The sequence below is a fragment of the Saccostrea cucullata genome, unplaced genomic scaffold (assembly GCF_032062105.1).
Source record: "Saccostrea cucullata isolate Sc308-1 unplaced genomic scaffold, CSIRO_AGI_Scuc_v1 ctg159, whole genome shotgun sequence".
Classification (NCBI taxonomy): Eukaryota; Metazoa; Mollusca; class Bivalvia; order Ostreida; family Ostreidae; genus Saccostrea; species Saccostrea cuccullata.
Genome location: NW_026936852.1, coordinates 547,922 through 563,625, shown reverse-complemented (window position 1 = coordinate 563,625; position 15,704 = coordinate 547,922). Strand labels below are relative to the sequence as shown.

The following is a 15,704-nucleotide window of genomic DNA, read 5'->3' as shown; positions in this document are numbered from 1 at the left end:
TTTCTTTTTTTAGGTTTCGATCTTTTCCACTGTTTTCTTATTGTTTTTTTTTTTTCGTACTGATTTTATGTACCTGATTTCTCTAAAACGGCATGTTTGATTTTCATGAGATATTTTCAGGTCTAATAGAACATTAAAAATTCCAGATAACTCTTTATTTTGTTTTGATGATGTCACTTCTAGTCCCAATCTGATTAAAATCAGATCTTTGTTATGCTTTAAAATTCTTATGGTCGCTGCATACTGTACAGCAACCATCAGAATTTCGGAGCGTAACAAAGATCTGATTTTAATCAGATTGCTTCAAGTCCCAAAATTTTTGCGATGAAGTAATTTTGGAGGGTCAGTCTTTCCGGGAATTATTTAAGTTAACTTAAACCATTTATCACATGTCAACTTTCAGCCAAGATAAAGCAACTAATACAGATTTGTAATATATAGTTTACTTCCACCGGAAGCACTGCACATTGACGCTCATTATGGCCTGAAAAGCGAGAGTTTCAATATTTCTAACACTTCTTCTAACTTAATTATCTTTTTACTTGGAAATATTTTGTTAAATATATAGAACTAAAATTGTGCCAAATAACAAGAACTTTCAAATTACATCTCGAAAAAGTGGCTGGCTCCTATAAAAAGGAATCTAGAGGGGCTGTACATTTGTTCTGGACATCAATTTTATGTCAGACCGGAAGTACATGTAGTCTTGATTTGCTTTATTAAACGAAAATCAATATAGATTTCAATCATAAAAATATTAAATACCGATCAAATTTTTTTTTTGGTCTGGAAGCCTTCTTCTTTATGAATGATTCGTTTATCATTTACCCATCTCACAAGCAGTTCATTTGAAAATCTGACAGAAGACTTACTCGATGCTTTGCAATGAGCTTTGCATAGTTCGTACTTTATATTTTCCTGATCACAATCTTAACCGTGTGAAATGTTTTATTTTTTAAACTCAACGGCACCAGTTTGATCTCTTAATTAAATTGATTCAGTCAACCCCATGACTTTAGTGAGAAATTAAGTCAAACATTTATGTCATTAGGAACTCGTGTTTATGTATAGATCTATACAAAAGACATATATACATTTTGCTTTTAACAGACATGTTATTTTATTAAAGAAAACATTTGCTAATGTAAATACAGTAGGGATGTGCGATTTTATCGGTATTCCAGTATATCGCGATTTTTTGTTGCGTGATACATATCATGATATGGAGACCTAAATACCGGTCTTTAGGTACATATTATAAAGTCCAGAAATTATTCATTTATTTGTTCAGTCTTTCAAAATGCAATTGCAGAAAGTATAAAAAATGTTGTAAAGAGTGAAAAGAACGGCATCTTACTGTCCAAACATAATTGATTTTATATATATAAAAATTTCAAGAAAGTAAAATTTTGTTTTTCTAGAATATTCTTTAGAAAAAAATACGCATGTAAATATGTGAGGTCATTAGAAAGGTCATGTCACAAGTCATTTAAAATACTCGTTTCCTAAGGACTTTTCATGTAAAATCATTGTAAAAACTGCTTTTAAAAATATCATGATAATTTATTATCGTGATACTGTGGGAAAAAATCGTGATATATCGCGATACAAAATTTTTGGCGATACCCATCCCTAAAATACAGTGTATTTATCATTATAATTTGAATGCAAAACATATTGTGAAATACACTTCTAACAAATAGACACTTACAGCAAAGTAATTTTCATTAAAAGTAAATTGTTAACTTCAAGGGATATAACGAATTACATTTATAACAAAGCAAAATCATACATCAATAATTGGCACTTCATTATATGCATGTTTTACTGAAATTGTAATTTAGTCATGCTATTTACTAGCAGAATATAATCACCTGAAGAGGTCTATAGGCATAGGCACATGGTACCTTGTCTGCGTTTGCATGCTTTACAACAGGAATAGCGTCAACTAATTAGCCGCGCTTCCCCCGAGATAATTGACACCTTCACCTTTCTAGGAATTTTTTTTTGGAAAAAAAATCTTTTTTTAAAGAAAAAATAAAATTTTGACTGTGGAGTTAAAAAATTGATCTCGATTGACTGACTGAAAAATGTCTAACTCAACACCTTTAATATCTAACGTCACTACCTCAAGGAAACATTTTTTTTTTCATTCTGTACTGGGAATAAAGGGCAGCTTTATAAACCGCGAAGCAATTTGAAACATTTATTTAAAGATTGCCTAGCTAACAGCTTAACAAATAAAATATTTTCTCCTTGTCATCAAGTATTAATATAAATATGATTTATTAGTATTAAATTATTTCTGATAAGAATTGATTTGGCTCAGTAGGAAAATCAGTTTATATGACATTAAACAGTCAACTGTGAACAGCAAAAAATGTACTTTCTAAAACTTGTTATAAAATGAAACAATATTAAAAATGTTATGGATAATCGGGCAAGCAGATTTTCTAAAAGTGGAATATTTACTATTTGCAAGGCGGAAAGGATATTAATTGTCTAGTAGTTAAATTAAGCAACAATTATGATTAAAATGAAGCAATCCTCATTCATTCTGAATGAACAGCAGTAGGAAAGCCTACATATTTAACTACAAATGATCTTTATATGCACATATACTCTCACTGCATATCTTATACATATTCATGATCATCATGTATTAAAATGGCACCTGTAGTGCAACAAAAAAAATGCATGTTCAGAAATGAGAATTGTTTACCCCCGTTTGAAGAAAGGGCATGAAAACACATTATTGGTCAATTGCAATATTTAATTTTGATTTACTTTTTATAAAATTTTCACCATGCATGCATACAGACGTATTGTTTGAAGAATGTTTTTGCAGGTGTTGGAATGTGAAGACTAAGAAATATTCTTGGTATTTGAAGTAAATTTATACAGATAACAGTAACACATTTATTGCACAATGATGTCCATCCTTCCTCTTCGTGGTGCAATTAACTTTTATTTTAAACACATATTAAATATAGCAATTTATTGCAACTTCTTTGTTGGATTTTAAAAATTACAATCGTATGCTTAAAATATTGATATTATTTTGTGAACCAACTGATGATATTATTTTGAATTTGTTTAGAATTTTTGCATACATTCAAACATTTTTACCAAAATATAAAGTCTATTGCACTACACTTACTGAAATATGCCTAAATCATGTAAATGACAAGTCTGTGTAATTTACACTCAAATTATTTTTTTTTTAAATACAAAATATCAACCTACCTTTATGGCAATGAATTTCATTTGTTTATTCATGAAATACACATGTAGCATTTAAAACAATTTTCAACATGAAATGTCAATACTTTATTGATGTTTTGATACTTTTATTGATAGTTTTATTTACTTTTGAAAGTAACTTTAGTCCTTTACTAACTAAATTAATCAATTTTGAACAATTAACCTATATTCAATTTCACGGATTGTTAATTCCTATATTGCAATGCTTGAAGGTAATTTTGATTAAAGTTAAAACTCCTATGAACAATAAACATATTGAACCCTTAGATGTCACCTATGCCTTCGTAAATAAATAAGTTCAACATGTCAATAGGCAAATAAATAATTGTAATTCGGCACTACTGTGCTTCCCTTTGAAATTACTTGAAAAAATGCTAAAGACTTACAGTTTTACTTACAGGTAAATTACTTATAAGTTAAGTTCAACCTGAAGACTCGAGTAGATAAGTTTTTGCCCAGTCATTGCAAGAGAACTAGAAATATATACACGTACATTACACACCGAGGCATAACATTTTCATCACAGAACGTGAACTTAGTGTGTACAATTTAGAACAAGTCACTGTGAAATATAAAAGATAGAATTTTCAGGTCTGATGAGAACGTTACAATTTTTCACCTATGACTTTGTCAATTTGTGGAATCAAGATACGAAATGTCCCAAGATTCAGTTACTGAAAACAATGTCACAACCAGACATCAGCAAAAAGGTGAATATTTAAAATGAAAACTTGGAAATTCTTACTATTCAGTTCACCGAGTCTGACTTCTAAACTTTTTTAGATAAACACAAGATTCTGCAATTGAGGAAATTCGAAATGTCCATGAAACGTGACAAGTAAGTTGTCAAGATATTTATAAATTTAGGTGGAATAGAAACTTGATCAATCGACGATTTATATTTAACTTACTAGTGCAATTTATTTTTCTCTCATGATTTGGATCGCATCTTCATAAAATTCTACAAAACGAACAGTCAATATTTAGATGGTAAACAATCCATTTGGAACTTTTTCGTCTATGTTTTGATTGGTATTGGTTTCCTGCCCTTGATTCCTTGAATCTATCGGATTATCTCGGACTTTTTTTGTTCCGTTATCTGAAAGATCCGAGGTGTTCTTCGACAATCCTCGGCAAACTCCGCTCTCAAGGACAGAGAACTGGGGCTATTGTACAATTATTTAAATGGAGTACCTTCCCTTTGAAGAGAGAGACTATGCATCACAAAGGCTTTAAAATAAAAAAAAAAATAGCAAATACGTTGGAAACAGGACATAATGATGATAAAACAAAAATGTTCAGTCGAAAATCAATAAAACCATCCTGATGACAAATTCACAATGATTAAGCATAATAGAAAACAAACAAAATTATGTATCTTCAGACATAATTAAATCTAAGAATTCACTATCATAATTTGTGTAAAATTAGCGTCATCTTTTGGAAAAAAAATCGTTTTCAAAATGTATCAGTTGTAATCTCAACACATTCATACCTGGATGATGAGATCCATTTTTTAAATGCAGTAACCTAAATGTTTGACTTAAATAAAACATTTTGAATTTTTAAAATTTTCAGCTATACATGATAAACAATACTTTTTGGTTACTAATTTCTAAAATTTTCAGCTTTAAATAATAAACAATACTTTTTGGTTACTAATCACATAAGATACGTACTTTCTAATCTTAAATTTCTTGGCAAAATTGAAGATAACACGTTGTACAGAAGCAAGTATGTCCTTTTTATACATTGAATTTTTATTTTTCTTTTACTTCAACTCCAGTTAGTTTTTTCATAGGATCTTTGTTAAAAATTTAATAAATACATGTATTGGTAATATACAACTAGCAATTTTTTTAATCCGTGGTACATGTATGTAATTTTCTTATTTTTTGTAATTAATTTATGTTTGTCTATCTAAGACTCTAAACTTTTTCGTCCCGTTTTGTTCTTTTTTTATGAAGTTTAGAAATTATCGAGAATGATGCAAGCGCGTTGCACACAGATTTCACCAAATTAACGAATCCAAAAGGATCACGCAGTTCTAGTTTTCACTTACTTGAGAGAGCTACATGCATATGGCTTTGGTACAGCATTTCACCATATGTATCTAAAACATTCACAGAATTTTCTCTGATTAAAATCTCTCGTCCGCCATATATTATACTTGAACGAAACGAAATCAAAACCAAAGCTTCAAATCAATCCAAGGCCATGCCTTTAATGTAAATATGGCGTATAAAATATTCCACTATATTTTAGCTCACCCGATTTAAATGTTCAAGGAGTTTTTCTGATCACCAACTCTCCTGCGCCCGTTGGTCCCTCTGTCCGTCCATCTGTAAACGTTTCATGTATGCTATATTTCCTCAGTACTGAGCTAATTTCCACAAAAAATAACATAATGCATTGGGTAAAGTGATTTTTCTAAATAGCTTGAATTGAGGACCAAGATTGCTTCCAAAGGGAGATTATGAAGAAAAGTCAAAAACAAAGTTGAATTGATCAATAACAATATTCTCAAGAAGATTGAAATTTCTCAAAGTGTTAGGTCATTGTAAATCGTCCACGGATTTTTCCGTTTATGAAAAGCGACTCGCGACGCGGGTGTAATGAGTAGGATTGACAGGGGATTCTTACTTCTCTATGGCACCGAATCCCACCTTTAATATTTTCAAAGGTTGATCGGTGTTAGTCCTGCTAACATCTAGTTTAATTGGAGGAATACCGTTCGTTACCACCTCACACAGATACCCTGAGCTACATGTACATTCTAGGAAATCAACAGCTCGTACCAGTTAGCCACGCAATGTCCGAGTAAACATTCGTTCAAGAGTAAAGCGCATAAATCTATACAAAAAAGTTATTTTTGACTCTTGAAATGACAGAAAATCAATTTTAATTGTCCTAATTTTACTGAATCAGAGACGATTGCTGTGTCATGCTTCTGCTCTTGTAATCCCGGAAGATCACTGTACCATCATGTTACGTAACACTTTCATTCTTGAATTCCCATTTTCTAGCATTGATTAGCAATTACATGATTGTAGAGCCATCTTTATTCATGGAGACATCTAAGAGAGTACACCATCTTCTTTTTCTTTTTTGTCGTCTTGAAATCTTGGCAACTTTGACGGAGACTAAATGTCCCGAGACAGATAGATTATTCAAACTTTACTGATAAAGAAATCATTTTTTTTGTCTTTGAAATACATTTTCAAGAAATCAAATTTTATGGTAAATATTCCTGTCAAAAACAAGGGGTTTCTATAGATAGTTAATATTACATGTAACAGTGGCTGGCTTGAACATCATTTTGACTACAGCGTGCATGTACATGTTTTATTAGATATTTTCTCTATAATCTCTATTGATAATCCTTTGCAAAATTAATCTTATCCTTTTTCTGTTTCAATGCTACCTTCAAGATAATTCAATATTAAAGCTATAAAAATAAACTACTTTTCTTGACGAAACTTTTCCCCCCCAAAAGAGAATTATAGATCTCTTGAATTTTGATTTTTGTTCAAGCATTGATTTGTAAAGCTCCAAAAAGATGGGCTGAAAATATTCTAAAATGTCACCCATTGAAAATTCACAACACACGAAAAGTGCACGTTTTTAAATTTATTTTTCGTTTATTTGAAATGCTATCTCAAAATATGACTCTACAGTCCGTGTTCTGTGTCTTCACAAAATTTGTTTTTTTACTACTTTCACAATAAAACACTCCTCCAAACTCTTGTTTAATAGCTCTCAATGACTTGAAGTCTGGTGGTGGACGTAGTAAAAATCTTTAGAACACAGGGTTAGTAATATTTTTATGTATACGGCGAAATTAAAGATGCTTGATTTCTGACTGACAATTGCTACACATTTTTAGCTAATAGGATTTTCCAATTAAATTCTTACAATGACCGATCTGTTGGAAATTGCACCCCGTTATTAGCATACCTGTTTTAAAATTCATATGAAGCAAAATTTATATTAAAAAAAATTATACATAATTAAGGCACTTGTTACCATCAACTCGAAATCTAAAAACGACGATGTATTTTAAAAATGTAACTGAGTATGTGTACTTCCATCCAAATGAAGACTCGATTTATCCCAGTCACAACCTGATTTAAAACATACCACAGACTCTGACGACACATTTGTTTCATATTTGAATATTTTTCTAGAAAAAGACGGTATAAACTAACAACAAAACTATAGCAAACATGATGACGTTAATTAATCTTCCTAATGTCAAAATCACTTATCGCCTACTTGTGAAATTTATTTATTAAAAACTTAATTATGAAGATAACAAACAATATTCAAGGTCAAAAGTTCATTAAAAAAAATACAAAATAGGAGCAGAGCAAACATGGACCTCCAAAACATTAGAGGTGGAATCAGGTGCAATGGAGGAGTGAGCATCCCCTGTCGACCGGTCACATCCGCCGTGTGCTCATCGTCATGATCGGGAAACAACGGAAAAATCCGTTATCAATTCAGTGTATAAACAATGGAAAAACAATTTACGTATGAAAAACGTCAGTGAACATTTGACTCAATGATAAATTGTATTTGCTGACAAGGTCAATGTATCGACTATAGAACTTACGAAATGATGACTTTAAACGAGACTGCTAATATTCTTGTTTCATCAACTTGTTTGTCAATAATTTACCTCGTTTCAGATATTGTTCATACATAGATTATGCTCTTGCGTATCGAATCAACTGAGATATATAAACTACGTACATGTATGCATATGATGAAGGTATAGTGCTTCATAAGTAAGGGAAGTTGACAATTAAAAAGTTAAAGTCATCACGTTTATCACAGAGCTTGGTTGTAAGATTATCATTAACGTTTTTTCAAATACTAGTAAAATATCCAAATATGAAACAGATGAGTTAGACTGTGTGGTATCTTTAATCTCAAGCTCATCAGGATATGTTCTATCGACATAAGAATGGAAATTACCATTGTTAATTGACCATACGTCGTCGATATTCTAAACGTTGAAGGCTATAGCAAGTGTTTTTTTCTTTTCATTTATAAGATTTTGCACAAGTTCTGCTTCATATGAGTACAGAAACAGGTCTGCTTAAAATGGGGTGCAATTGGTACCCATGGGAATTCCGATACATTGTTGGAAGACCTGGCTTCCAAAAACAACATAGATATTGTCATTCAGAAACTCAAGCATCTTATTGATGTCAACCTCAGAGAACTTGTATGTACAATGAGACTGTTTTCAACAAAATAATTTTTCAAATGACCAATGATAAGGTAAGTAAATTTACGAGTTCCATTTTATTGAAAAAGCAGCTGTCAATGATATCAAAAAGCCTGGACTTTAATTCATAGCGGGGAATGGTTGTGTATAAAGTTGAACATTTACTGGAGCCCGCTATGTATCTTTCTTTGTAAGGATTCTTATGAAGTTTCGGAATCCAGTATAAATATGATAGTTCAAATTCATTTTGGTTCTTTGGGATATTAAAAATAATCAAAACTGACATATGTTTTTGAAAGGGATCGATGAGTATAAGGTGAATTACCACTTGAGGAATTAAATCCAAGTTGTTCTAAAATACAATATATATAATGAAATAACCTTACAGAAGAAGGCAATGTTGTTATCTGCTTTATCAGCAGGGACCAATACATACTGATCATGAAATCCATCTAAATTAATTCTTTTTTCACATGGATTATTGAATACAGAAGGATATATGGTTTTTCATATTGCTCCTTAATCTTTTGATTATCCAGGCAGATTCAATCTGCAAGAGTACGCTTTACCTACGAATAATTTCTAAAAAGAGACAAGCTATTGATAACCAAAGTCTCGTTTACAATCAATATTTCGGTAGTCCTCTTCATGTTCAATACGGAGTTAAATCAAACAGTCAGTCATTGAAAAATATGGAGATGCCGAACATTATTCAAGCTCAAATGTCAATTAAATAATGTAAATTTTGAAGTAGAGCAAACACGGGCCTCTAAAAAATCAAAGATGGAATCAGGTACAATGGAGAAGTGAGCATCCCCTGCCAACCGGTCACACCCGCCGTGTGCTCCTTGTCATGATCGAAAAATAACAGAAAAAATTTAATTCATCGACAGTTCAATGTGTGAATAATGACCTAACAATGAAAAACGTCAGTCAGCGTTTGATAAATTTGAATTTCTGATTAGGTCATTGTATCAACCATAGAACTTACGAAATCATTGCTTTTAAAGAGAATGCTGATATTCTCGTGGCATCAACTTAATTGTCAATAACCCACCTCGTTTTAGACTGCTAAAAAGCTATAACTGATGTTATTCATACTTGTCTTATGATTGGGCAATTATTTTCACAATGATCTGTCCACTGATTTTTTCCCCTTTTCCTGATTTTAACAAGTATCACACAGTTTGTCTGACCGGTTGTCAAGAGATGCTTACTCCTCCATGGCAACTTATTCTACCTCTTTTGATTTAGAGGCCTGTGTTTGCTCTGCTTATGAATTTTATTGTTTCGATGGATATTGGAGCTTGATATCTGTTCGTTATCTTCATATATCATATTGCCATCTCGACACTGATTCTGATTTGATACAGGGCAAAGATGTTTTAAAAATTATTTTGTTTTGTACAATGTACAGTAAACTAACTATAAGGTAGTTACATGTTTCAAAATATCAAAAAAGGTACTTGACAAACAACAGATGTGGAACGAAGTTTGACCAAAATTTTTACAATTTAAGCAAATAAGATAAAAAGTTAAAAACGAAATTAACCTAACTGTATTCCCTTCTCAAATAGAAATGTAAGTTATTTAACAAAAGTTTCCTGTAATGAAATGTGAAAGTAATAGGAGATACACAGACTTGTAAAAATGTAGCCAAGGTGGTAATTCGTCGAACACTTTTGGGAATCACTGTATCAGTAAAAATCAACAGAAAGTACTGAATGGAATAGAAGGCCCACAAACAATATATGCACAAAGTCAGAGCAAAGAAAAGACGAGTAAGGTGCTCATTTCTCCTCTCCCGCGCTGGACCAATGTGTCCCTGGCCACTAGATAGTCCCTGGGTAATGGTCGGTATCGGACGAAGTGGGAGTCCATTCCAGGCGTTGGGGAACATATTTCGTAACCCAAGACCAGTAAAAGTCCAGTTTGAACTAATGGCAGCTGGTGTTTCAATAGGCTTCATTCGTCGATGGTCTCGTAGGAAAATGAATATTCTTGCGTAAATGAAAACGGAGCCGAATTGCACGGCCGTTAGAACAAGAAGAAATCCAAACGTGTCATTATGTTTATAGGAGGTGTATTTGAAAGTACACTGATCTTCCTCTTCCACAAAAGTGTATGATCCATCACTGAAAACGGGTGGGAGCGAAACCAACGCCGATAGCATCCAGCCGACGGCGACCAGCGTGAGACTTGTGGGTCCTTGCAGCCAACGTCTATGCCAATAAGGATAGGCGACTGATATGTAACGGTCAATTGCAATGACCATCAGACTGATAAACGAATTAAACACAAAGAAAAAGTTAGTAAAAGCAATTGCTATGCATGACACCTCTCCGTGAATCCATCCGACATCTTGTACAATGGAAGCAATCACAAATGGTATACAAAACAGACTTCGACACAAATCGGAAATTGAAAGATTGAGCAGGAAGTAGAATGGAGCCCTGTGAAATGTCGTGTTGCGTGTTATTGTTACAATAATCAGCAAATTACCAAAAGTTCCAATTAAAAGAATTCCAGCAAGTAAGCCTACGTTTACAACCGCGTTCATAACGGCAAATACCCCGGATATATAACTTTTTATAGAAAGAACTACTGATGTGTGATTTGGAGATTCCGCGATGTCTTTAACTGATACCCATCCATAGACGGAGTGAAATAAAGCATAGCCTCTCATCCTTTTCGAGCAATTCACGTAATTGTTTACGAAAGTGTCCTCGACGCAAGAGCATGTACCACGTGACTTGTTTTGAGTAGTCTCTGATCAATATAGAGAAACGTTTATAAAGTCAACATTGCTGATGCCTCTGCCAAAAAATATCGATTACCGCTTATTGTCCTTGCTCTAGCATTAATGGAAGAGATTCGGCTTTGATTTCCCTTAAATTGTTAGCTTAATAACAGAAAAAGCAATTTCCAGAGATATGAAAAAGTTACAACTACAATTAGACGAGGCGCAGCGTTACTTTTTTTCGCAAACAAACCTAATAACACTCTGACCATCGCTAAAAAGCGCTATCGGTATTCAAAATAAGTGAGACCAAACTAAATTTATATTCCACAAAATAATAAAAAGGGAAGGATTAATGGTGTAAGGGCTGTGAAAATTGAAGCCTCCGTTGTTCATTCTGTCGCGTAATGTTCAATTTATACAGGATGAAGGTCAATGCAGCAACATCCAGAAAATTTAAAGCCCATGTTTCTTGCAGAAGTTGGTTATTTTTTAAAAAGCATATATTATTCATAAAAATGTTAATTTTAACAAAAGTATACTTCATGTACATTATTTTCTTTTATAATACAAAAGAAGTTGAACTGCTAGATGTAAATGCAAAATTAAACAATAATACATGTATATTTAGTTATTAAAGTAATATACATATATCTACACTGGATAAACTACATGAGAGTCCTGACAAACAAAGATACATTTATTAGTCAGTTCCACTAGATGCTTTATCAAGCCTCTCAAATTACTCCTCTCTAAGAAATATGCAGCAATGAAGGAGTAATGTAAAACAATAATATTGAGAAGTGGTGTAAATCAAATGTGAAAGCTTAAAATTTTCGAGGGACTTTCCAAACACATGTATTTGAAATCACAAAATTTACCAATACACCAAAAATTAAAGAATTTTAATACTTCATACAAATATCACCCTTCCGATAAAATAAAGTCAAGACTATTTGATTTTATGCAGAGCTGCTTTTTCAATGAAATTAGATTTCTTAAATTTACGCCTCTCGTAATTGGTAATTTGCAAAATTATATTAAAAAAACAATTGATACCCTGAAGTTATTTTTTTATGCTTTTAAATAAACAGAGTTTAGATATAAAGAATATTGAAAACTTAAGTGTGAATTACTGGTGTTTAAATCACTCTACTTGAAAATGTGCATATAAACAAGCTGTGTGGTTTTCACACTTATTTTTAGTAATCTTGCCCCAAATCCTTAAATTTGATGTTTTTAAAATTAACAATTACTATATCTTTGTTCATTTCTAAGTTGATTAGTTATCATAAAGAGTCTGACACATACGTTTCATAAATTATCAATTTACGAGAGAAAAAGGTTAATCTGAGAATAAAAACTTAATGACAAAGTAATGACTTCAACTGTTCTCTGGTCAACTTAGCAAACATACCATCATCACCTGAATATGGGTTTAATTATCTGATACGCAATAGCATGCAATAAATATGAATAATTTTTAGAACGACTCAGGATATTGACAAACAGGTTGTTGAAAAAGAAAAGAAAAAGAAAATTTAACAGTCTCGTTTAAAGAAACATTTTGCAAAGCTTGAACAATATATTCACAATAAATTGTCTACGAACTGTCAAAGGAGCATAGGGCGGGTGTGACAGGTCGGCAGGGGATAAGTACTCCTCAATGGTACATGTACCTGATCCCATCTGTGATGGTTTAATGGGATCTTTTTTTTTTGCTCTGCTCCAAATCTGTTTTATTTCAATAAAAATGGAACTCATGAATTTACTTACCTCGTCATTGGTCATTCTCAAAATTATTTTGTTAAAACACATTCTGATTTCACATACAAATACTCTGAAGTTGACATAAAAAAGATGCTTGAGTTTCTATGTTCTTTTTGGAGACCAGGTCTTCCAAAAACGTATTGGAATTCCCATGGGTACCAATTGCGCTCCGTTATTAACAGACTTATTATTGTATTCATATGAAGCAGAATTCATGCAAAATCTTATGCATGAAAAGAAGAAAACACTTGCTGTGGCCTTCAACTCGACATTTAGATATATCGACGACGTATTGTCAATTAACAGTGATAAAAATTCCATTTCCTATGTTGATACGATATATCCTGGTGAGCTTGAGATAAAAAATACCACAGAGGTCTGACATGCACATCTGTTTCATACTTGGATATTTTACTTGAAAAAGACACCAATGGTTAACAACCAAGCTCTACGATAAACGTGATGACTTTAACTTTTCTATCGTCAACTTCCCTTACCTATGCAGCAATATACCTTCATCACCTGCATACGGAGTTTACATATCTCAGTCGATTCGATGCGCTAGAGCATGCTCTACGTATGAACAATTTTTAAAACGAGGTAAATTATTGACAAAATAGTTGATGAAACAAAATTACCCATGAAATATGAACACCCTTGGACTAAATGTTCAAAAGTTCATCATTTCGTACGTTCTATGGTCGACACCATGACCTTGTCAGCAAATACAATTTTTCCTTGAGTCAAATGCTGGCTGACGTTTTTCATACTAATTGTTAGTCCATTATTTATAAACTGAATTGACGACGGATTTTTCGTTATTTCCCGATATCGACAAGGAGCACACGGCAGGTTTGACCGGTCGGCAGGGGATGCTCACTCCTCCATGGTACCTGATCCCACCTCTGATGTTTTGGAGGTCCGTGTTTGCTCTGCTCCTATTTTGTATTGTTTTATGGACTTTGATATTGAATACTGTTCGTTATCCCCATATCCTTCATTCGAAGGAGTCTTGACTTGATTACTCTTGTTATCTCTATTTTCATAATATAAATTCACTCTTTAAGTGTTTTTTTAAACAACTATGATTGACTGGTGCAAAACTGTGTAAGAAATGAAATACAATCTATTTTTTACTGGATTCATTGACTGTTTGTTTGTGTTTTTAATATCCCTTTCGAGAATTTTTTTACTCATGAATATTGAAACGCCACTAAAGCCTGTTGGAGCGCTGAAATTTTTAGACCTATTCTCAGGACCACTGAGTAGTGGGGGTCTTTTTCTTGCAAGCAGCTACTGCGAGGGATCTCTATTTTCTTGTCCCGTCTCATCCGAAAGACCGGTCTTTACGGTCCGCAAAAGGATTCGAGTCCGCGACGTTCGGATCCACTCCTCTTGCCGCGATTCTAGAGCAAACACTCTAACCACGAGGGCTACTATTTTTTAAATACGCTCAAAATATTTTCTCCCTGCCCGATGAGCCCGTCATGGTACACTGTACAAAGCTCAGTCAGCGTTTGCTTTGTGATCGGAAGTTTGTAAGTTTGAATCCCGGCCGCTTTTAACCAAAGTTGATAAAAAAAATTCTTTCGCCAAGCGTTCGATCGACACTTTGAAACAAAAGTTGCAGATTCTTTGGATGAGATGTTAAAAAACGAAGCCCCGTGTCACGGCAGGTGTTGTCACGATAAAGATTCCTCAATTTCTAAAAGCCATGAGTGCTAAGTGTGAGGTGCCGTCTCTATATGACCGAAACATTCTCAAATTGGACGAAAAACGACAGAGGACCAATCGATCGTTCAATTCTGCTCAATAATGACAGTATTGTGTATAATTCAATACATGTCCATTGCAAATATATAAACATGTACGTTGTTACCAACTTTGCAAGACGAGGGTTTTAATCCTTCCTTGTAATTCTTGGCCAGCAAAGTCGTGAAACTTATTTCATTTGCATTTTTCTCCGATTACAGTAACACCATATTAATAATTTTTTTTACTCTTTCATTATTTAATGCCCAACCTTAAACACTATCTAAAACAAAAACTGAAAACTAGGATATATATCATAAGTGTAAGTATATTATTAGTTTGAAATGTTTATTTTTAAATTATTTTCATGATTTTTACTATTAAAGAATAACAAACAATAAAAATCCTTACCTTGGATGGCTAGATATTGATATTTATAGAACCATTCTTCACTTTTGTATCAAAATCCATTCTGGTCTTTGGAACACCAAACAGTTATCAGTACACGCAGGTTCATATGTAGGTTTAAATCCAAACCGTGTCATTCTACTGAAAAGTGTTCGACAGAAAGGGTTTCTTAAATTTCAAGACTAAAAAAGAACATCTTCCAGACTTTGTGATGGAGAAGGAACCACAGTGAAATCATTTGTAGATAAACCCTTTATCATAGACCACCCTTTTCGTAATTAACTTAAACCTCAGAATTTTTTCAGTAAGTGACAATCTTAAATATTGCGATATTTTAATACATTATCGACCACCAATTTCTCATGTATTTTTGTCGCTGATTTCATTTCAATCTAATACTCAAAAGACCAACAGCTGTGCATTTATATTCTATTATTCCATTTTTATTAAGACAGTATTGATATTAATTAAACTCAACATTTTTTAGTTTATTCAGACCATAACATGCTCGACAGATGTATAAAAGTTAGAAAA

General features: G+C 32.8%; 1 protein-coding gene across 1 annotated transcript; it reads right to left on the bottom strand.

The window, feature by feature from the left end:
* Window positions 1–8,799: 8,799 nt before the first annotated feature.
* LOC134246726 (probable G-protein coupled receptor 85) lies at window positions 8,800–11,516 on the bottom strand. Its single transcript, XM_062729082.1, has one exon. It carries the CDS (start codon window positions 11,184–11,186, stop codon window positions 10,053–10,055), a length of 1,134 nt encoding a protein of 377 aa, XP_062585066.1. The 5' UTR covers window positions 11,187–11,516; the 3' UTR covers window positions 8,800–10,052.
* Between the last annotated feature and the right edge of the window lie 4,188 nt (window positions 11,517–15,704).